The 23,515-nt window shown below is 45.2% G+C and overlaps 1 protein-coding gene across 3 annotated transcripts in view; it reads right to left on the reverse strand.

Moving 5' to 3' along the window:
* COQ10A (coenzyme Q10A) overlaps positions 1 to 23,515 on the reverse strand; it is a 198,481-nt gene that overhangs the window by 16,225 nt on the left and 158,741 nt on the right. For all 3 annotated transcript variants that reach the window (XM_069230554.1, XM_069230552.1, XM_069230553.1), the window contains 3 exons: positions 6,704 to 6,859; positions 6,297 to 6,489; positions 5,018 to 5,119 (listed from right to left, as the gene is read on the reverse strand). In XM_069230554.1, the coding sequence (XP_069086655.1) occupies positions 5,018 to 5,119; positions 6,297 to 6,489; positions 6,704 to 6,859 (451 nt within the window). The remainder of the gene's footprint in view (positions 1 to 5,017; positions 5,120 to 6,296; positions 6,490 to 6,703; positions 6,860 to 23,515) is intronic.

A 23,515-nucleotide genomic window follows, 5' to 3' on the forward strand; every position in this document is an offset into this window, starting at 1 on the left:
AGCTTTATTGATAAAACTATATAGTGTATTAACAATAACCTGTGAAAATTAGGTTTCAGAAAAAATATCTAGCCATTTGCCCATCACCAAGTAAAGTGTTCTGACTTTCTTTCATCCTATTAAAATATTTTTTTAATCACACAAGTACAAAAAAAATGGTCTTTCACAGCTACTAAAATATATTTTGAAATGTTTGTTAAGTTGACTTAGTTATATAAATGTTGTGCGTTAGGAAAGACCTGATGCCCACAGCCTTTCACTTCACAAAATCCTGGAACTCTGCAGTCACAAGGAAAAGTATTTGCATTGCAAGAAGACAAACTGACTATTGACCCCGGTCTCTGAACACAGAGCAAATGTGACAAGAATAAGATTTAAAGGCATCTTAATTGCTAATTCAGTTTCTGTCTGAACAGAACACCTGTTCTTTGTCCAATCACCAGAAGGGGCGAGTAGGTTCTAAAAATAGCTCGACCTCATAAAAAATGACTTGCAATAGCAAGTGGTCGAGTAGGTTTTTCAAGCCCAGAGTTGACAGGGGTTGACGAATAGGTTGTTGAGCACAGGCAGGAATTAGGATGATGTGTTTAGTCTTGGAGGGTCTCCAACTAAATGACCTCCTCGCTCTGTTGGACATGTATGTATGTAGCTGTTATGGTGGTGGGCAGCTCTCTGAATGACTGCATGATATGCATGAGTATCAGCCAGCAAGCTGCGTTGGCTTGGCTCTGGATCATCCAGAAGGTCAATGCTGTAGTCACCCAGGGGTCGTCCCCATTCCTTGCCCCAACAGGCTGGCCATTAGAGTCTCCTTCCTACAGGAGCTGCCTGTGTCATAAAAGTAATGGACTGATCACTCAGGAGCATTTGGTGGAGGAGATGGTGCATATGGCTGTGGTAATGGTGAATGGCTTTGGTGATAGTGAATGCCTGGGTGCAGGAGACTGGGGAGGAGCGCTTGTTGCCTTGTTCTTATGCCTCTAGGGCACAAGGTGTGTTGGTGCATGAAAGGCAGGCTCATCCCTGAAAGTTAATCTGTTTCTTGGAAATCTAGGACAACGTAGTTGATGGCTTTCCTGGGGTGCAACTTAGGGATCTTGCTATTGTCTGAATGCCTAACAATAGCCATGTCTGTGTGGCGTAAAGTTCTTCTGTCAGTCTCTTCAGGATGGCAGCCTAAGTCCAGAAAGCACCCTCTGTGTCATTTTGGAAGATTTGGTGTGCTTCCAGCATGGGCAGGGACTGAGGATTGGTAAAGAGCAGCAACATTGGCTGGGAGCTTTTTCCGCTCTGACACCTTCTACTGATGCCAAACGGAGTACAAGGGCAGTGGTGGTTTGGAGGCACAGCCAGGACTGAGGCTCAACACGAGACTGCCACGGAAGCAGTGCTCAGCTTCAGCTTACGGGTGCTTAAATGAGCAGTGTTTGGCGCCCTTGCTTTACACTTCATTGGTACTTGCACCCTCAATATCTTCTTGGTGCATGGCCTTGCCCGTGTTGATGCTGGTGCGGAGTTTCTTCCTTGGAGGAGCTCCAGAACAAGGTCTCCTCCTCCTGAATACCATGCGTATCCTGTTCACCTAAGATGTCGGGCATCATCTCAGAGGATGTCTGCTGCTGCTCTTTTGAGTGCACTCGATGACTTTCTCTTCAGGACCTTAAGGTATTGTTACACTGTAAGGCGATGCAGAACTCACATCTCTCAGTATGGACAGGAGAGAGGCAGCGGTTGGAACAGCGTGCTGATCCACCTACAGATATTCTGCATTGCATGGCACCTTGGACACAATGGAAAGGGTTAGCAATCCATCACCCCCTCCTTCCTGTCTTTATTCTCAGAGGCGAGCTCTGCAGAGATTTAAAAAGACTTGACTGAGTCAGGGAGCCAGTCCCCACTATGACCAGACAAAGCAGTTGATAGAAGTAGAATGGTGTTCCCACTGGGAAGACTGTGGGATAGTTATGCGAGTCCCGGTCTCGAAGAGTCGAGCAGTTAGGCCATAAAATGTCACAAAGAGCACATTTATCTTGGAGCCGCTGCTGAACACATTTGAACCAAATGGCAGAAAAACAATAAAAGGTGGAGTTGATGCCCATGTACATTATGGACCAAGGGAGTCACAGCGTATACCATGACTTGAAGCTACTTTCAAGAAAAACAAGCTGTAATGTCTGAGCCCAACACAAGATGACAGGACTATGCAGAGCATGTGATTCTACAGCCACGCATGCTGCACACATGGAGATAATGTGCTTAGTTGCTTTCATTAGCCTAGACATTATGGAACCTAAAGATGTCATAATCTGCAAAATTGTAGATAAGGCTCCAATGAAATCTGTAACACTGAATGCCTAACACGGTGATGCAATAGATTTGCTCTTTGACAGAATCCCACTCTGGAATGTGATTGTACATGTTGGGTTTCTTTTGTTTTCACTACCAAAACTCCTTTAGAGGAAGAAGCTTCCTAATATGAAGAAAGTACCTGCTCAATATCAGTATTAAAGAAGAATGACTATCCATTTCCGGTAGTGTACATTGAGATGAAGGATCATTTGGATAGAAGTCCTCTGGTGTAAGTGCCCCATATCGGTTGACCTCAAGAAGGGAATACTTTCATCTATAAACTCCTGTGGATCTGGTAGAAGGTGAAGATCTTGACTGTGAATACGTTGGTAGCCATGGTTAGGTTAATGTCAGATAGGTCCTCAATATGATGAGTCCTAACCTTTGTGCAGGTGTTCTTAGAGATCATTGGGTCAGTCTTGAGGTTGACCACTTAAAGGAGAGTGGAAGGAATAACAGAAATCACACACACTTTGTCACTCCTAAATCACTCTTGTTTGGGATCAGGTAATAACAATATTCCCTGCAGTAAGGGAGCACAGCACTTCCCTGAATGAACCTTTTAAGAGTAATACCTTGTGTAATTCTCCTTTTGGCACAAAGAGTAACGCTGTCAGTCCTGGGGAGTAGTTCTGTTAATCTTCTGGCAAATTAAACATCCCTTCATTAAGCGTGAAATGCTCTGTCGCACCACACAGACCAAAAGGCTCCTTTTTTTGCTTTCCTCTTACAAGGAGACTCCATAAAATGTGAACAGACCCTGCTACAATTGGGAAAAGACACCAAATACCAGCTGAAATTGCAACTTTAAAAAGAAACTGAAAAGGTCATATTGTTGTCCATTATCAGACAGTACAATTGCAGGCTGTTTTTATATTTTTTTAAGACATCTGACTTTGTTTGATTGGAATAAATATATACACATACGTGTGTGTGTTATAGTTAGGTGGATATGTCAGTTTAAAAAAATCAATTTTCGTTATTTTTTTTTTTTAATGAAATTCACGAGTTACAGTTATCTCAAATAACTATAACTCGCTCCCAGCCAGTGCACAGCATGGGGTTGATTGCAGAGCCATGCCTGTGACCAGACATGGGCGTGCCCCCCCCCCCCCCCGCCATGTGTGGGCCAAGGTCCCACAGGCACCCCAACTCCCTGTTGCGCTCAGCTGCAGGTGTGAGGTTCGGTGCAGGGCCTCACTGTCTATCCTTCCATGGGCAGCAAACACCCTTTTATTTCTTTTTTGTGGTACTATGGTTTCGTGGATTCACATGGGGTGGGTGGGGCACATGGGCCAGGGGATTAGGGCACTTGACACTCCATCCTTTCGTGTTGTTTGTTAATTCATTTTAGGACAGAAGGACCAAGTCCCAAGAAGGCGGCTGCAACATTTTCCTCAGATTGCGGTCAACCAATGAGATTGCCCATTTTGATCTTGCGGTTTCTTCATGGAACTACATGTCACTATATACACATATACATTTTGAAAATTAATTTCTCAAAAACTACAAAACTGATATACACCAAATCACAAAAAGTACACTTTCTAAACTAATATCTAGCTTTCTGCCAGATTTGATGCAATTTTGTTCAGCAGTTTAGCAGTATTGAAAATTGCACTGGGAAAAGGTGCTTTGGGAACCCCCCCCTTTTCTCAGTCCCCGCTTGACAGAACATCCCAAAACATTCACAGGAAGGAGTTGAGGTCGGTGAGCCTTATTTGGAAAGTTTTGTGATGATTCATCAGACAGTGCCAAAGTTATTAGTAAACCAAAAAATCCAGTTTCCATGGAAACATTGTTCTAACTACAGCTACACAGTAGCAACAGCCACCATGTAATGCAAATATATACAGATATGAAATCATATGCTTGTTCATAGGAGCTTTCAGCAAGCCTTCTTCATCCATTGGTCTTTCATTGTGTCATTCACATTTCTTCTTCTGCCCACTATGCAGACAGTATGAGACAGAAGGCCAGCCCACGTCAGTCATTGATTAACTTCACTGTGACGGCACTCCACTCTTCCACAAGAAGCACATTAGTGACAGAGTACAATGGCAATGTGTGCTTTTTGAGATCAAAAAAATAATTTTGCTTTTACCCAAATGTTGTTCATGTTGGCAAGGGCCCGGCAGCCCATTCAACAATAAAGTTTTATAGATAGCATCACACAACATAACAAGCATTGGCAACGCCAAAAGTCTGTCTGCTAAACCCAGACTTCTTGGCTTTGCCAATGTTCGTTTTAAATGACAACTACCTAGAACACCCATATTTTTCTATTTTTCCAGAAAACTATATTTTCCTATTTTGGCTGAATATTTTTTCTAAGAAAGGATAATTCAGTTCAGACTGGATGGAGTTAAACAGATCAAAAAACTGGAAGATAGTTTTTTCAGCAAAAGTGCTCCATGTGGTAGCCGTGTTTAATGTGAAACACACTCAAAGAAGATCCATTATAGTGAATAGCACTGATAAAGTAGGAGCCACATCGGAGACCACGTGGGACACTTTGTCAATTAAATGTACTAGGCAACACAGGCCTCCAGTCTCGAACTGCCTCCAAAAAACGTGTGCGTCCACTCAACAGAAAAAGAACTATGGGCCGAAATAAAGTTAACTTCTAAGTGTTGGAAATGAGGCACTGCATGCACTGGCTACTTACTGAGAAATCTACTGTGCAAGTACGTGGATATCCGGGGATGCCAGGGCTGAAGCGCCAAACTGTTTCCAGGTGATTAAAGAGACGTCCGTCAGTGCAAACAGCCTGGGACAAAAAGTGAAAGCAATTCGAAACAAGGTTAACTAGGACAAAGGCAGAGCCTGCTTCCAGGCAGGCACCCAGTTATGTAATCTCAACACCCAACAAAAATATATTCAGTCTGTAGAAGGATCTTATATTAACAAGCACTGGAAAAGCTAACAGGTCTCGCCTATGCAAGAGATATTAGCTTTGCCAATATGTTTAAGCTATGCTGTACAGCGGTGTGGTTGATGTTCAGCATGGCTAAATGTTAGTGGAATAAAGAGGAGTGGGCGTGGAGTGCAGTAGAGTGGGATAGCAAAGAGTGTTGTAGAGTGAAGTGGCATAGAGTGAAATGTATTTGAGTGGGATAGAGGTGTATAGAGTGGCATACAGTGGATAAGAGTAGTGAGGACTGGCGTAGAGTGCTGCAGAGTATAGTCACATAGAGTGCAGTGGCAAGGAGTGAAGTGGCGTACAGTAGAATGGCAGAGAGTGCAGTGGCGTAGAGTGGATTGATGCAGAGTGGAGTGGCGTACTGCAGTGACGCAGAATAGTGGCAGTAGAGTGCAGCAGTGAAGAGAAGAGGGGTGTCGAGTTCAGTGGTGGAGAGTGTAGGGTTGCAGAGTAAAGTGTCATAGTATGTGATGGTTTAGAGTGGTGTTGAGGGCATTGGTGTACAGTACAGTGGTGCAGAGTAGAGTGCAATGGCGTAGAGTGCAGAAGTTTAGAGTAGAGGTACAGTGGCATACAGTGGAGAAGCATAGGGTGGAGTAGGGTTGCACAGAGTGGAGTAGGATGGAGAAGACTGCTTCAGGGTAGAGTGAAGTGGCGTAAGGTAGAATGGCGCAGGGTAGCATGCGCTAGCGATGAGTGTAACGGGATACAGTAAAGTGGTGCAGAGTAGATTAGAGTGGTGTACCATGGACTGGAGTAGAGTGCAGGGGCATAGAGTTGAGTGTTACAGAGTAAAGTGCATTGGCACAGAGTGTATTGGAATAAATTGCAGTGGTGTAGAGTGCAGAGTTACAGAGTGGCGTGAAGTGGAGTTGTGCAGAGTAGACTGGATTGGCCAAGACTGGAGTGGTGTAGAGTTCAGAGGCAAAGAGTACATTGGTGTAGAGTAGAGTGGCGCAGAGAGCGTTGGCATACAGTAGAGTAGAGGCATAGAGTGAAGTGGCATCCTCTTCTTGGAACATACCTTTACCAGATGCGGCCGGACTGTGGTGATGATTGAGGTATACCGCTCAACAATGGGGGGGAACCCCACCTCGAGTTGGGCTTTGGCATGTCCAGTACGCTTGGAGACAACTAATGATTTCTTGCACCATGGAACAAACTCTTTGTATGCATCCACATTGGAGACCACCTCGTACATCTCAGTCATGGAAAAGCTAGTGGAGAGTGGGGAAAAGAAAAATCTTAGAAATCAAGATAAAGATTTTTTTTTAAACTGACACTGGAGAGACAGGTTCAAGCTGCCCATCAACAGGTTTCCAAGCACTAGGGGTAGGTGAGTGCAAAAAGATGGGGAATGCTGACAGTATGAATGCAGACAGTATGAAAGAAATGCCAATAGTATGGGAAAATATGGTCAAGGCGGGTTACCCCATGATCCTCCTCTCAGAGTACTCCTTCCTCTTGTTGGTCAGTGGTCCTGTGAACCCAAGGAAGCTTCGGCTTTGTTGGATGGCGGGATCAAATTCTACATTGCAGACTGCTTGAGGACTTCTGGTCATCAGGATACCACAAGAGGAGAGGTACCTAGAGGAGAGGAGATGGGGGAGAATGAGTGCACTAGATAATAAATACAGTTGTGTAATTAATTTGTACAGCAAAAAACGTAAAACCTGTGGCCTGTAGTAAAGCACACGATCTTACTATATTTGGCCAAATCAGTATTCAGACAAATGTATTTAGAGACTGAACACTGCTATCATAGAAAAGGCCATGTTGTGAGCCAAGCACTAATGCACCATGTGTCAAATTTTAGAGATCAAGAAAATAAGAGAAAGGGAGATGCGTTTACCAGGTAAAGCTATGATAACTAGCAGGGGCTGGAGTCTCACGGTGAAAGGAAAGCATAACAGAGTTCTGGTGGCAGAGATGCAGGTCGCCCATGAGTACTAATTCCATCCACTTCTCCCTCTAAGGCCCAAACCATCTTCCAAAAGACTCTTCCTCCATACTTCATATCCTCTCACCACCCCCTTGCTTGTGGGGCCACAACCAGATTAAAAATTAATAAACGGAAAATAATCAATCTTGCAGGTTGTAATTTCTTATGCAAAGAAAAAGTTCCATAAACAACAGCATTTATCAAAGACCCGATATTCTCGCAAGAAACAAAGTACATCTACAACAAGCACTGCAATATCAATGTGTCTGGTTTGCAATGTAATGTATCCTGGTAATACATAAAAGTACCCTTATTCCATGCAAGTGACATTTTGAAAAGTAAATGACTAAAAACTACTTGCAGTGTGTAACCGTCTGCGTTGTGCCCTGCTACTATCAGGTTTAGTGCTCACTACAGTCATCTAAAGCATTATGTACACAGATGCTAAAAAACAGGAGTACTGTAAACCAGCAATTTGACTATGCACAGCTTGCAGGGAAATTGGCATTGTATAGTGACTAAACTCTGAAAACTCCTGGGGCTGGATTACAAAAACTGCGCAGGGGGGGCGCAATTGGCATGTGGCCCTTCCTATAAAATTGATCGTGTTGGTGCACATTTTGCACCAGCGCTCTCATGAGTGGGCATTCACTCCATCAGAAATAAAGGAACCCTTTCCCTCGGATCCTACATCGGTAATCTGGTACAGGGGCAAAGGGAAAGAAGCAGACAGGACGTGCACTTACTTTAAGAGGTGGCGCATAGTCACTGAGCCCCAACCCAACCCCTCCAACATGTGCTCCTTTGGAGGGGTTCACAGGCATCCAAAGGACAATCGAGGCATTTCCCTGCAGGCAGATGCAGTCACTTACCACACCCGCCTGTAGGGGGATCTTTGCCCGGCTTTGAAATGCAAGCAGGCTGCAGTCTGCACAATGAAAGGCAGACAAGCAGTTTGGTAACACGCTATTCCCAGTGCAGGAGAGTGTTTGTGCCAACTCTGGCGACAGCACATTTATTTTGGTATATCGCGGTGTCCCAGTCTGCGCCTGGCACAATAAGGGCACGTCGTGGTACAAAATGGTACATTGCACCTTATCAATAATATGGCGTCCTATGCCCACTACAGAGAAAAGTAAACAGACAAACAGCAGAAAGTACTTGGCAAGAATTTCTGGATTAGAGGAAAACAAAAGTGTGAGAAGACTCAAATTATTTACAGGCACTAACTGGAAGAGTAACAAAAGGGAAAGGAGATCCAATGCATTTAATGGAAGAGCTGTGTCTCTTGTGTTAAGCACTTTTACGTTGTGAGGGTTAAAAAAATGCTTCTGCTAAAATTATTTCGCAGAACTAACACTACTGATCCAACGTAACATTTTTGTTCCAGAGTTACTTTCATTAGAGTATAGAAATTCCTACAGGTTGAGAACCAAAGCAGAGTTCATTTTAGGGATGTGGCATAAACTGCTGTGGGCACTTTTCTTGTAGCTTTAATGTACTGTTGCTCCGCACTCCAGTGCCACTACGAAAAACCTAACGCATGTGTGCTAGAGAGGGGGGTGTTATAAGGCCCACTTCCGAGCTATACGAAGCTTGGGAACCAGCCGTGCCAACCCTACAAACACACTCTCCATTCTGGGGCCATCTAGGTCTTCCAATAGCACCAGCAGGACAGTCCATGGGGTATGCTTTAGTGTCTTGTCCAATACCAAGGACAGTTCATGCTCTATCTTCTGCCAACAGCAAGCCAGACCGGAACAGGACCAAAATACATCGATGGAATCTGCTCCTTGAGCTGCACAGTGAAATCAGGTGGGCTGGGGGAGCCTGCCAGCCCTGTGCAACCGTATGGGGGTCATGTTCGTGATGTGTAGATAACTAAGCTGAACCAGGCACAAGCGTGTGGATATGACTCGTTCACTGAAGGTCATAAGGGCCTTTCTCCAATCTGAATCATCCAGCCAGGCCTCCCATTTCTGTTTAGTTTAGGAAAGTGATGGGGTGAGGGTGAGGGGGGGGGGGAGGGGGCGTGTCAGAGAGAAAATGTATGCCGCAATTGAAGGTATTTGTGAAACTGGGTGTCAGATAGTTAGAACCCTTCCCATAGTTCCTGAAATGTCAATTTGTGGTTTCCAGCCCATACGTCGCCCACGTGGGTTATACCTATCTTGTCCCACTGAGAGAATCATCCAGTGCAGCAGACTGGCGCAGACATGTGACCTGCCGAGAGGAAAGGGGGAAGGGGCAGTTCTGTCAGTTTCAGAACCCAGCATGTAAGGTGCAGTGTGGCCCTGCAAGCCGAAAACACCACCTTCGTAATCTCCGGAAGGGAGCAGAGAACTAGGGGTCCCATAAAGTACAGCCAAAATCTTATCAAGACCCATAACAGTGAATTCAGCCATATATGCCGGATCATCCCAGCCCCAAAGTCATTAATGACTATTACAGGTGAGGTTAAGTAATAGCAGCGAAGATCTGCCGTTCCTAAGCCTCCATCATAGGGTGACAGTCGACAATTGGTCTGAGCAATGTGAGGATGTCCACCCACCTAAGGGAAAGTGCATATAGTAGAGTTCAAACTATGAAAAACAATGTTTAGGAAGTGGCAGAGGGAAATTCTGGAACACGAGAGGAACTGAGGTAGCACCACTTTTCTAGAGAGGGTCACTTATCCCATCAAGTGAAGATGGACAGTGCCATTTCTGAAGGTCCCATTTCATAGAAGTGAGATGGGAAGATAGGTTCAGGGTTCAAGTCATCTCCAGGAGCATTGAGACATAAATGCCCAGGTAATGGAAAAAAAGACTAAGGGGGTCATTCAGACCCCGGCGGGCGGCAGGAACCGCCGAATGACCGCGCGGCCATTCTGTGTTTCCCGCTGGGCTGGCGGGCGACCGCCAGAAGGCCGCCCGCCAGCCCAGCGGGAAACCCCTTCCCACGAGGACGCCAGCTCCGAATGGAGCCGGCATAGTGGGAAGGGTGCGACGGGTGCAGTTGCACCCGTCGCGAATTTCAGTGTCTGCAATGCAGACACTGAAATTCTATGTGGGGCCCGCTTACGGGGGCCCCTGCAGTGCCCATGCCATTGGCATGGGCACTGCAGGGGCCCCACGACACCCCTCACCGCCATCCTGTTCCTGGCGGTCGGAACCACCAGGAACAGGATGGCAGTGAGGGGGTCGGAATCCCCCATGGCGGCGCAGCATGCTGCGCCGCCATGGGGGATTCCTCAGGGCATCGGGAGACCGCCGGTTTTCCTGTTCTGACCGCGGCCAAACCGCCGCAATCAGAATGCCCTGCGGGGCACCGCCAGCCTGTTGGCGGTGCTCCCGCCAACGGGTCGGCATGACCCCCTAAGTATGGAGTTGGTAGTCAAGTCGCCTGTAACGCAGAAGTCAAGTATTTGAAAGCACCTCGGGCCCAAAAACTGCAGCTCCCCCAAGAAGAGGAGTACAGCATCAGCGTGTAGTGCTATTTGCTCTTCAGGGCGGAATCCCAGGCCCATTCCTGAATCCACGCATCACAGAGGATAATATGTACCAATGGTTCTATGGTAATGGCAAACAGGAGAGGGGAGAGAGGGCAGTCCTGTCAGGTGCCTCAACAGTTCGGAAAGGGGTCAGAGAGTGTCCGTTTTTTCTGAAGCTGTGCTGAGGTGAAAGTATAGAAGATTAGTGAGTTTAAGGAAATGAGGCCCCAAACAGCTCTCACAGGACTGTGCTCAGGAAGGACAAATCAACCGAGTCAAAGGACTTCTCAAAATCAATGAAAAGTAAGGCAGATGGGTGACTCAGCTGGCTTGCCTGACAAAGTGCAACTAGGACCATTTGAATACAATGGTGAGTGCCTCAAGCTGGCATAAAACGGCATTGGTCAAGGTGGACCAAATACAGCAGGGTACGCTGTAGTCGGTTAGGTAGCACTCTGGCAAATATTTTGTCAGTATTTATAAGGGAGATCGTCCAGTAAGCAGCACAGTTCTCTGAAGGGTGGCCCAATTTTTGTATCACCACAATGGTGGCCTTGTCAAGGTCCGGAGGGAAGGCACCTGTTGTTGTAGAGCCATTTTTGTGATGTCTGTGGGCACGTTATTTTAGCAACTAGGCCTGCTGCCTCTGCCCTTCAGCCTAGTAACATTTCATTCTATTCTTTTAGAACCTGCCAAATTTGTGATGATGTTTTATTTTCCTTTATCTTGCTGTCCTTTCACCTAAGAGTGTTTAATTTCTTACCACAACATTCTTTTCCCTCTGTGTTTTTTCCAAAGCTGCAAACGAGTAGGACTGTCGGCACAAGTGGTACACTGAATCTCTAACACTTCACAGTAACATATGTATTTTTATGTACGTGGGAACACTTTTCTCAGAATGCTATCTGCTTTATTATAAAAACATCTCTCTGTCCCATGCACGTTAGAGGGAGGTTCCAGTCAGATGACCATGACTGCAAGCTGTCTGACTTTGTTACAGCTGCTCACTGAGACAAACAGTTCCCTGGCCTACATGGAGATGGTGTCTCTATAGACAACAGGCTTCTCCGTTATTGTCATACTCCGGTATGGGGGGAGGGTGTCTTCCTGGGGGGCATCCTGGAGGGCAGATTAGGGGTTATCCTGTTTTGCTCTAACACAGAACATTAGTAGCATAGGTAGGAATCACATACATTGTGCATAGTGACAGTATAGTGAGACTTTTCTTGTGTTTCAATTTCCTTGTTTCCATTTAGCATCTAGTATAGTTCTTCATCCTAATTCCCACAATTTAGGTCATGCTGCTGCCCAAATCCAACAGCCTCATTGGTACAATGAGAGCCAACGGGACATGGCTCCCCCAATGTTTGGTCAGGCATTGATTTTCAGATCCTCCCCAGTATCTCAGTCTCACTACATGCTAAAGGCACCTCGATACTATATACGGAGAAGTCCATGGTATTGAGGATTTCTTCCTTAGCTAGATAGGTAGTACCTATTCGATGCTGTAGGTTGTTCAAGCTTGAACCTTAAAAGTAACAATCCCCATTTGGTGTTCTTATTTCTGAACAGGCATATCTACCATGGGGAACCCACAACGGGTGGTATTAGCAGTAAAACTGCGACCTCCCCTCACTGCTCACTTATTAGCTAATAGCCTTACAGCTCAGTGGGGTTCCGTTACATTTGTAGTTAAGCCTCACCCACCCAGCCTATAGAGCAGAAACATTTTATTCTTGGGTCAACTTTTTAGCAGCCGATGGGAACACTAATACATTTAATCATTATACACTTGCTGACATACCTGCACAACACAGGGCACACGCATATTTAGAGATACCTATATCTTTTCAAGATCATAATAATTGGCTTGATGGCGCCCATCATTTGTGTTTGTTTGCTTTTGTTGCCATAAGTGCGCCGGGTATGCCCAGACGTTGGTCCCGGGCTCACTGTGCCACTGGATTCAAGCTAGCCTGGCTGATGAAGGGTGATAACCTGAAACTGGTCCCAGGATGCTTGTTTCCGGTCCAGGGAGGACTTGGCCTGGCAGTTTGGGCTGGACTGTACCCATGGGGAACAGGGTCAAGACTGATTTGCATATGGCTGGGTCCAAACTGGGGTGGCATAGAGAGCAAAGAATTGATGGATTAAACCCAGATCTGTGAATGGGGTGAATAATTGATTGGTTCCGCATTCCGTTCATCATTTGTGCTTGTTTGCTTTTGATGGCGGTATATCCCACACAATACTACACATTAGCTTAGGTCCTCTGAACAATGATGGTCCTACCTGGTCTTTACTGGCCACATATACACCACATCCTCATGCAGACACACCTTGGCGGTAGCCGAGGTTCATCACTTGTACAATGAACTTGCAGCAATATATAGACTCATAGTATAGTTTATAATGCAAACATTAAATACCAACCCAGTACAAGCTGCCCCAGCACAACCACATGCAGTCACACCAGGTAATTATCCTGCGACTGTACATTAGATCCTGGGTAAGGTACCCGCCATAAGATTCCGTTTCGGTTAGCTAAAAAAATAAATGTGCTTGAAGAAGTATCTCCGCATACGGGACCCCAAAATAAACAGAACTCTCACTATGTGCTTGTCATTTGGGATGGTTCCCACAGTAGATAGCTGCACTATTCGGCGCACAGTATTTGCCAAGTTGTATACTACCGCGCACAGTACACCAACACTTGCCAATTTTCTGGAAGTGTTCAAATTCAAGATGAATACAGGACTGCCCTGGCCCTAGATCTGGGGGTGCAATTAATGGGCAATTTTGCCTCTGTGCCTTCAAAAATATTAAGTAGTTTTAAAGGGGAAGCAGTAGCACTAGTAGTGTGCATGCAGCTCAGGGGTGTTCTTGTACAGGATCAAGAACGCGAGCAGCCAAAGATTATCGCTGAGACCTACTGGAGTATTGGTTGGGATAGTCTGGGAGCCAGACCTAGTTAACCGCAATTACAGAATAAATCCAATAAGTATTCTACCAACCAAGCACCTGAGGGTTCTAAGAAACGCTCTGATAAACAAAACAAACACCCACAAAAGAAAGGGGAAAATTTCCGCCTTCGGAGACCCCTCCAAATCTCTATAATCTTAGAAACAGAGAGAATATAAAAACTCATGACAGTTATCAAAATACTGATACACGCCAAACTCGTTCCTTTCAGGACTTACGGGCTAAATGCAGTTAGAGAGGTGGGTGGTCAGAACAGCGAACTGAGTACATGAAACCGAGACAGGAGTCACCATGCTCGTCAGACGTTTCTGTTGAGAAAGAAGAGAAACTTCCCCAACAAAAACCTCAATTCAAAAAGAATGTGGCAGCGATTTCTTTGCAAAATGCCACTCAGGTTGAGAGCTTTACTAAAAGAACAGGAGGTGGGCACGGCAGAAGTCAAAATAAACCTTTTACTAGTAGAGACTGCGGACATGTGTGTCTCCACACCCAATAGGGTGTATAAACTAAAAATACAATTAGAAGGAAACATTGGGCGCACAATAGACGCTATCTTTGGGATCGCTTAGTTACCATTCATGATATTTTATTGGCCGAAAAAGATTGACCACCAGAATTTGTCCATAATCTCCATAAGTGGGAAGAGGTAATTGAACCCTCTTTCTCGTCCCTTGTTACAAGAGAGTTCAGGGAGGCTTGCGCCATTGATTGGGTGAAGGCACAGGAACCCACGTTAACTCGCAACCATGTAGAGTGGGATAAAGATTCTCCATACCATATAACACCAATTAGGTTCCAACCTCAACCCCAACTGCAAAACCCAATAAAGCATGAAGCTAGAGTACCCGTGAGGGAAATCCTCACACAGCTTGAGTACCAGGGCAATATTGAACTCTGTGTCTCACCAATGAACAACCAGTTGTTCCCCATAGCTAAACCAGACCATTCATATAGAATAGTCTTAGACTAAAGACATTTAAATAGTCATACACGCACATCTGCCATTCAAAATGCACACAGTACTGCACTTATTAACAATATAGTACGCAAAAAATACAAAACAACTTTTGATATTTCCAATGTTTTTTTTCTGCCAAAATATACACTTGAAAAAAAAGTTCTACAGACTCCCACAGGGGTAAAAAAAAAAACAGTCCACGATGGTTTTCAGCTCGTGTTACTTCATTTTTACACGACACTGACCCTCAGACACTGTCCCACTTAGATGATATCTACCTTACAAATTATGATTACGTTCAACATATAAGACAGGTGAGCTGCAGTGTTGTGGGATTTGCTGAAATGGGCTACAAATTTAATTTCAGAAAAATAAAAATAGCCTTCTTAAGTGTTCTATTTTGGGGATACAAATTATCAGATGAAGGCAAGAGCTTAGTGCACCAATTTCTAGAAAAATTGCACACAGCTGCAACCACCAAACATCATCAAAAAGTTCTAGTAATTGTTGGGCTTTTTAAACTTTGGCAGAACTTCCATTTCTGATGATGCACAATGCATTAAACCATTATGTAACCCAATACGTTCAGACTTCTCAAGTAAATATTGGACAGTTGAACACACGCATTCTCAGAGCATTGCAACAAGACATGATTGCAGCTAAACACTAACACACAAGAGACAAAACACATTTGGTCATCAGAGTAATTGCTGGTGCTATTGGCTTTACCTACGTAATGTTCAATGAGGTCAATATTGTCCCTACTGCAAACAAATCACATCTGTATTCCACAGCTGAACAATGTTTTGCTCCCACAGAAGAAGTTCTGACTGCTTTGCAGTAGGCCCTCATCAAAGGGAGACCTCTGGCCCAGGGAAAACGCATCATTGTTGTATCTCCAATCCCAGCCCTCAAGGCGGTCACAAAAGTCAGTGCCCCCAATGCCATGGCACTACATCTGAGTTGGATTCAATTGGCAATGTCTCTGACAGCCACTGATGTTGATGACCCTAAATTACAAACTCAAGAACTTCTCCAATATTAACTAGAATACCCAGTTCCAGCAAATGCATTGCCTATTGAACAATATCAAAGAAATTATGTACACTGGTGGCTCAGCTCAACCAGTAGTAGGCACCAAACACCAATACTCCGCCGCCTGTGCGGTTGTGAGTGGCCACATGAAGGATGGTGAATTTCATCCACAACATACCTACAAACAGACCTTAGGAAACTGCACTGCGCAATTAGCAGAGCTCTCGGCCCTGTTGATGGTACTAGAAAGCACAGATCCAGAACAGTTAATGGCACTGGAACACACAGATCCAGAACAGTTAACATGAATCGTGTGATTCGTACTACTGTGTCCCGTCCTTCAATGAATATCTGCGCTAGAATGGTTTCAGAGATTCAAAAGGCAACACCATCAAACACAGAAACCTGTGGGGTAAAGTAGCGGATCTGAAAGAAACGCTACCCAATATCCATGTAGTTCGTACATCGAGACATCAACGTGTTGTAATACAAGTTAAAAGTGATACCTTTTGGCTGATGAAGCGGCCAAATCAGCAGAAGCCACGACTTCTGTTGCTGCAATAACTAGTTCACGGACAAGGTTGGATGATGAAACATTGGCTGCTGTGAAAGCTTCAGCTGAAAGCAAGCCTATGCCAAAGGAATATCCTGCCAAGTATTCCTACTGCATACCTAGCCCAAACACTGCCCTAGTAACAATACCAGGGGTGGGTGATCGTGTGATCACCAACCAAGATCAAAGACCCGAGTGGATCAAAGTGTGGCAACTACTATTACAAGCACGTTACAGGTGGCAAGGTCTAGGTAAACAACCAAGCAGTATTTCCTTTGCTGTGATTTCGGTCTGCAAATAAAAGGGTCCACTGTCAAATGCTCACAGCAGACACCCCTCCTAATGTCCGACAAACCTCTACAATGTGTGTACCTAGACCACTGTGGTTTTTTGACACCTCATGGTGCATACAAATACATCCTAGTCGCGGTCGACTCATGCTCCCGATTTCTATGGGGATGGCCACAACGCTCATCTGACGCCCAAACTATTATTAAAGATTTGCAAGTCTTTATCGCAACATATGCAGTTGCGGCTTTCCCCTCGGACCAGGGCCCTGCTTTAGCCTCAAGGGCATTCAGGGACACCATGGCTTCATTAGGGGTCCAACTGTATTATTTGTCTTTGTATTATTCAGAGGGAAACAGCGTTGTGGAGCAAAAAAAAAAAAAAAAAACAGGACATGAAACAATCCCTAACAGCGAGAGTATTAGGCACGGATCGTAGCTGGCTTAACCACCAGTATGGAGTGCAGAGAGCACTTAATAATCTGCCCAGAAGGTCCATGGGAATGCGTACCCCAAATCAATATCTGTTTGGGACAGAAATGTATGTTCCAGATCTTGATGTCACAAAGGCGGCAAATACACCTTTTGACATAAATTAACGTGTCACTGTCTTGCAGGACTTACAACAGTTCTGCGACGACAACACATCTGCCAGTGCCACCTCCTTGGGAAAAAGGGATACACCAGTAACAGATGCCGGCTGGATTCCAAAAGTTGGGGATCTAGTGTGTGTGAAAAGATTGCTGTGAAAACAGTTTGGTCCTTCTTATCATGCATCAGTTCCAGTCCTGGGAATACATGGTACCAGAACTGTTATTCTACCACTGCTGCCTGGTTCTAAAGAAAACCGCTTTGTCTCCATCGACAATGTCAAGCTACACCATATGGCCGATCCTGCACAGCAGACCTAGAGGACTCCTGGATAGTCCCATACTCCCTCTCACTACAGACCAGGATGTTCCTCCACGGGTTTGAACAGCAACTGGCTCAAAATTACCTATTTAATTAGTTCATGGAACTATCTGTGGCTCTTACTAACTGTGCTTACCTTCCTTCTTTGTACTCAGTTTATTATCATCTTTTTCTTATTAATACATGGTCATTACCTTCCTGAACGCTCTACAGTTGAACTGGTGGATGGGGCCCTAAAACCACATTTTGTCTCCCATAAGGTCCGCAGAAATTTTACCCTAGCGAACATTTCAGCTATACCTATTCCTGATGGGATTGTTTGGGATAAAGTATCATTTGATATATATATATGGCCCGACAGAGGTCTTTCATATTCCATATGTTTTTAAGCTTTCAATGAATGATGTAACAACACCTGGAGTAGTTCCTGTTGATTGGGATGTAAAAACTGTTGATTCTATGTTATCTGAACTAGAGTATTTTACCTTATTTGAAAGTGAAGATGATTATCAAATCAAAGACAATTATGGAGATATGTTCTGTTATAATTATTATGGACATCATTTGATTCATAGAGCAAGTACCCCAAAGACTATTTTTTAATTACATACAATAGGAACACTGTCCAACTTCGCCAGTGGGGAGTTCTAAACATACTCTGAAAAGTTTGCATATTTCTGGGCACAATGTTAAAAATGCTAATTCGTATTATTTTAATTACCAATAATGGCAATGCACCATATTTTGACTGGCACAAAACAGATTTATTTGTATTCCTTTGTTTCCCGGTTGGCTACAGAAGGCTATGAATACTGGCTGAAATCAACTGACTTAAAGAGTGTATGGGGAACAAATATTTGGCAAATAAGGGAAAGGGAAGCTTTATTTAGATCATGCCTGATACCTTTTTCAAATTATATTTTTAAATGAAACTGTGCAACAGACAAGTTGTTTAGGCTTGGCAAAAATTAAGGAAATTAATGCACCCAGTATCCCTGCTAAATTCTATAAATGGCAAAAGTACATGAATGCAACTGAAGATCAGCTGAGGTGGGTCAAAAATGGTACACTTAATACATCACTTTCACATCACGGCCGGTGGTTATTGTGGCCAGTAGATACAAATGGTTGTCATGCGCGTTTTGTAAACTCCACGGGGTTTTAGAACGAATAGGCCAGACGCTCGCTATACGTCATCAGAACATTCGGGTATAGTAACAACATACAATGTAGAAAAACTATGTCAGCAATGGTTAAAAAGTTCCTCACTAGATGCTGTTAAAGAACACCTCAGTCTCCTGTCTTAACAACACAGACTTGCAGAATTTCCTGTTAGGCCCCAGAAGACAACGTAAAAAGAGCTTTTTATATGCAGTTTATAATGAAATTTGGAAAGTTTCCCAACAAGAAGCCACTGCCCGGTTAAGGCAAACAGATCAGGAAAATTTACAGACAGCATTAGCCGTTGTAGATAATGGGATTAACACCTTGTCTGACCGTATATACACTTTAAACAACAGTTTCACCTGCAATAGGCATCGTACAAAGTGACATGTAATTTTTACAACACTGACAGGGCCAGCATAGGTCCATTGTGCAGGTAGGATGGACACTACAAACATTGAAATCGGGTCATGTTCCCTGGCAACATGTCAGTGTGAAGGATATATCTTTTCAGCATTTGATTTGACACAACAGCAACAAATAATGGCTATGAAGGAAGAGACTTATGTTAAACATCGAAAAGTTAGAAAAGTTGCCTTTTACTGTGGCTGAAATACTACCTGCTGGATGGTTAATACACAGGGTTTTCAATCTGCCTCTTTCAACAATGCAATTCATAACCTGCTTAAAATACATTCCAGTGGGCAGATATGAGAGCCTAGGAGATAGTTCCATCCATGAGGTATGGAAGCTACCCTTTTTTGCACAAATGTCTCAATGGCATGAAAGAGGTCTTTCTTAGTGGCAGCAAATGCAAGACTTCTGTGAGCCATTCGATGGTTTGTAAGTAGTTGTCTTTGCACGGGGCATGAAATGCTTCAGCAGCAAATTTAGCTTGCTATCTGAAGGAAGTTCCGGTCCCCTTGATTAGACCAGCGTTCCAGGGGCTCTCTAATAGAAGCTCTGTGCTTCTTAATAGTGAGAGCTGTTGCGGAATGTGAGCTGGAATTGCTTATGTAGTTTTGGCCTCCCAAAATGTCACTTTTTGCGGTAACGTTCTCTCCCCCACCATCCCCCTCCCTCCACACAGGAAAGTAGCAGATTTTTGGCCTCACATTGCTACTTCAAATATGAATCTTAACACTTTGGTGAGCTTGTGGGATGAAATTTTAACTAGTCTAGTACTACAGGGATTGTACATTTCTTTAAGGATGCGGGTTCTGGTTTTGTTACCACTTTCTCCTCTATATTCGGCATAATACCTTCATCCTTACAGTTGATATTTCAGAGTATTTTCGGGGGATTTCCAATTACTTTGGCTATAATAGGAGGCATCTTGCTATTTTTTATTTGCAATGGCTGTCCCATCCCAACAAGGAGGATTGATGGTACCTCCACCAGCGCAACTGTGCCGGAAGCGCATGATGCAGTATTTTGGAACACCACTCCAGGAAGAACTGGAGTGTAACTGGTCTCTGTCATTCAGACCAGTTTCAGATTGTGTGCAGCCCGTGTTTTGAAGCCTCTGGTACCTTTTCGAATGTGCACTGGCTCATTACCAGACACGCGCATTGACGGTGCGTTTGCTATGGGAAGCCGTCTATGAGCTACTGTTCGCTGATCATGCAGCTCTTGCTTCAACATCTGGCACAACACGGAATGCTGCTGCCTCGGTTGGAGCTCAGGCTTTGTAACATGAGTGATCTTTGATTTTCCTTGGCACCGATTTGGTCACAATACCCCCTGCCGTGGAACATTTCCTTGCTTTAATTGGAGATTTTAAAAATGCCGCTGACTTAAGTTTGGCTTCAATGGCGCCACTGCTAAGATTTTCAAAATTGTCCACTCTTAAAACATGCTCAAAGTGTGTTTTGACTTGTCACTGTTGACATTTATGTATATATATTTTTAAGTATTGCCTTTTAGTTGCTTTAAACTTAGGAACTAGGCTGCTTTACCACTTCTGAACTGACAAGGGGAGAGTGTTGAGAGCCATGTTAGTGATGTCTGTGGGTACATTATTTTAGCAACTCGGACTGTTGCCTGTGCCCTTTTGACTAGTAACATTTCTTTTTATTCTATTCTTTTAGAATCAGACACACTTGTTGTGATGTTTTATTTTCCTTTATCTTGCTGTCCTATCGCCTATGACAGTTTACATTTCTTAGCACTACATTGTTTTCTGTTCTTTTTCCAAGGCAGCAATGCGATAGGATTTTTGGCACAAGCTGTACACTGCTTCTCTAACACTTCACAGAAACATACGTATTTTTACATGGGGACACTTTTGTCAGCACACTAGCTGGGGGGGGGGGAGGCACCACACACCCTAAAGGGCAGATTAGGGTTTGCCATGCTGTGCTCTAACATACAACATTAGTAGAGTAGGTAGGAATCACATATATCGTGCATAGTGACAGTATGGTGGGACTTTTCTTGTGTTTCACTTTCCTGGTCACCATTTTGCTTCTAGTATGTTTCATCATCCTAATTATTGCATCTCATGTTATTTTATCTAAGACGTAGCGGATTCAATACATTTTATTGAACCATTGCCTGCTTCCGTTCGTCTTTGCATGTGTGAGATGAATGTAACTCAAGACAAGTGTAAGGAAATGCCTCCTTGGCATGGTTGCCCCCTGACTTTTTGCCTTTGCTGATGCTATGTTTACAATTGAAAGTGTGCTGAGGCCTGCTAACCAGGCCCCAGCACCAGTGTTCTTTCCCTAACCTGTACTTTTGTATCCACAATTGGCAGACCCTGGCATCCAGATAAGTCCCTTGTAACTGGTACTTCTAGTACCAAGGGCCCTGATGCCAAGGAAGGTCTCTAAGGGCTGCAGCATGTCTTATGCCACCCTGGAGACCTCTCACTCAGCACAGACACACTGCTTACCAGCTTGTGTGTGCTAGTGAGAACAAAACGAGTAAGTCGACATGGCACTCCCCTCAGGGTGCCATGCCAGCCTCTCACTGCCTATGCAGTATAGGTAAGACACCCCTCTAGCAGGCCTTACAGCCCTAAGGCAGGGTGCACTATACCATAGGTGAGGGTACCAGTGCATGAGCATGGTGCCCCTACAGTGTCTAAACAAAACCTTAGACATTGTAAGTGCAGGGTAGCCATAAGAGTATATGGTCTGGGAGTCTGTCAAACACGAACTCCACAGCACCATAATGGCTACACTGAAAACTGGGAAGTTTGGTATCAAACTTCTCAGCACAATAAATGCACACTGATGCCAGTGTACATTTTATTGTAAAATGCACCACAGAGGGCACCTTAGAGGTGCCCCCTGAAACCTATCCGACTATCTGTGTAGGCTGACTGGTCCCAGCAGCCTGCCACACTAGAGACATGTTGCTGGCCCCATGGGGAGAGTGCCTTTGTCACTCTGAGGCCAGTAACAAAGCCTGCACTGGGTGGAGATGCTAACACCTCCCCCAGGCAGGAGCTGTAACACCTGGCGGTGAGCCTCAAAGGCTCACCCCTTTGTCACAGCCCAGCAGGGCACTCCAGCTTAGTGGAGTTGCCCGCCCCCTCCGGCCACGGCCCCCACTTTTGGCGGCAAGGCTGGAGGGAACAAAGAAAGCAACAAGGAGGAGTCACTGGCCAGTCAGGACAGCCCCTAAGGTGTCCTGAGCTGAAGTGACTCTAACTTTTAGAAATCCTCCATCTTGCAGATGGAGGATTCCCCCAATAGGGTTAGGATTGTGACCCCCTCCCCTTGGGAGGAGGCACAAAGAGGGTGTACCCACCCTCAGGGCTAGTAGCCATTGGCTACTAACCCCCCAGACCTAAACACGCCCTTAAATTTAGTATTTAAGGGCTACCCTGAACCCTAGAAAATTAGATTCCTGCAACTACAAGAAGAAGGACTGCCTAGCTGAAAAACCCCTGCAGAGGAAGACCAGAAGACGACAACTGCCTTGGCTCCAGAAACTCACCGGCCTGTCTCCTGCCTTCCAAAGATCCTGCTCCAGCGACGCCTTCCAAAGGGACCAGCGACCTCGACATCCTCTGAGGACTGCCCCTGCTTCGAAAAGACAAGAAACTCCCGAGGACAGCGGACCTGCTCCAAGAAAAGCTGCAACTTTGTTTCCAGCAGCTTTAAAGAACCCTGCAAGCTCCCCGCAAGAAGCGTGAGACTTGCAACACTGCACCCGGCGACCCCGACTCGGCTGGTGGCGATCCAACACCTCAGGAGGGACCCCAGGACTACTCTGATACTGTGAGTACCAAAACCTGTCCCCCCTGAGCCCCCACAGCGCCGCCTGCAGAGGGAATCCCGAGGCTTCCCCTGACCGCGACTCTTTGAATCCCAAGTCCCGACACCTGGGAGAGACCCTGCACCCGCAGCCCCCAGGACCTGAAGGACCGGACTTTCACTGGAGAAGTGACCCCCAGGAGTCCCTCTCCCTTGACCAAGTGGAGGTTTCCCCGAGGAACCCCCCCCTTGCCTGCCTGCAGCGCTGAAGAGATCCCTAGATCTCCCATTGACTTCCATTACAAACCCGACGCTTGTTTCTACACTGCACCCGGCCGCCCCCGCGCTGCTGAGGGTGAAATTTCTGTGTGGACTCGTGTCCCCCCCGGTGCCCTACAAAACCCCCCTGGTCTGCCCTCCGAAGACGCGGGTACTTACCTGCAAGCAGACCGGAACCGGGGCACCCCCTTCTCTCCATTCTAGCCTATGTGTTTTGGGCACCACTTTGAACTCTGCACCTGACCGGCCCTGAGCTGCTGGTGTGGTGACTTTGGGGTTGCTCTGAACCCCCAACGGTGGGCTACCTTGGACCAAGAACTAAGCCCTGTAAGTGTCTTACTTACCTGGTTAACCTAACAAATACTTACCTCCCCTAGGAACTGTGAAAATCGCACTAAGTGTCCACTTTTAAAACAGCTATTTGTGAATAACTTGAAAAGTATACATGCAA

Source organism: Pleurodeles waltl, chromosome 4_2 (assembly GCF_031143425.1).
Source record: "Pleurodeles waltl isolate 20211129_DDA chromosome 4_2, aPleWal1.hap1.20221129, whole genome shotgun sequence".
In the NCBI taxonomy this organism is placed as follows: Eukaryota; Metazoa; Chordata; class Amphibia; order Caudata; family Salamandridae; genus Pleurodeles; species Pleurodeles waltl.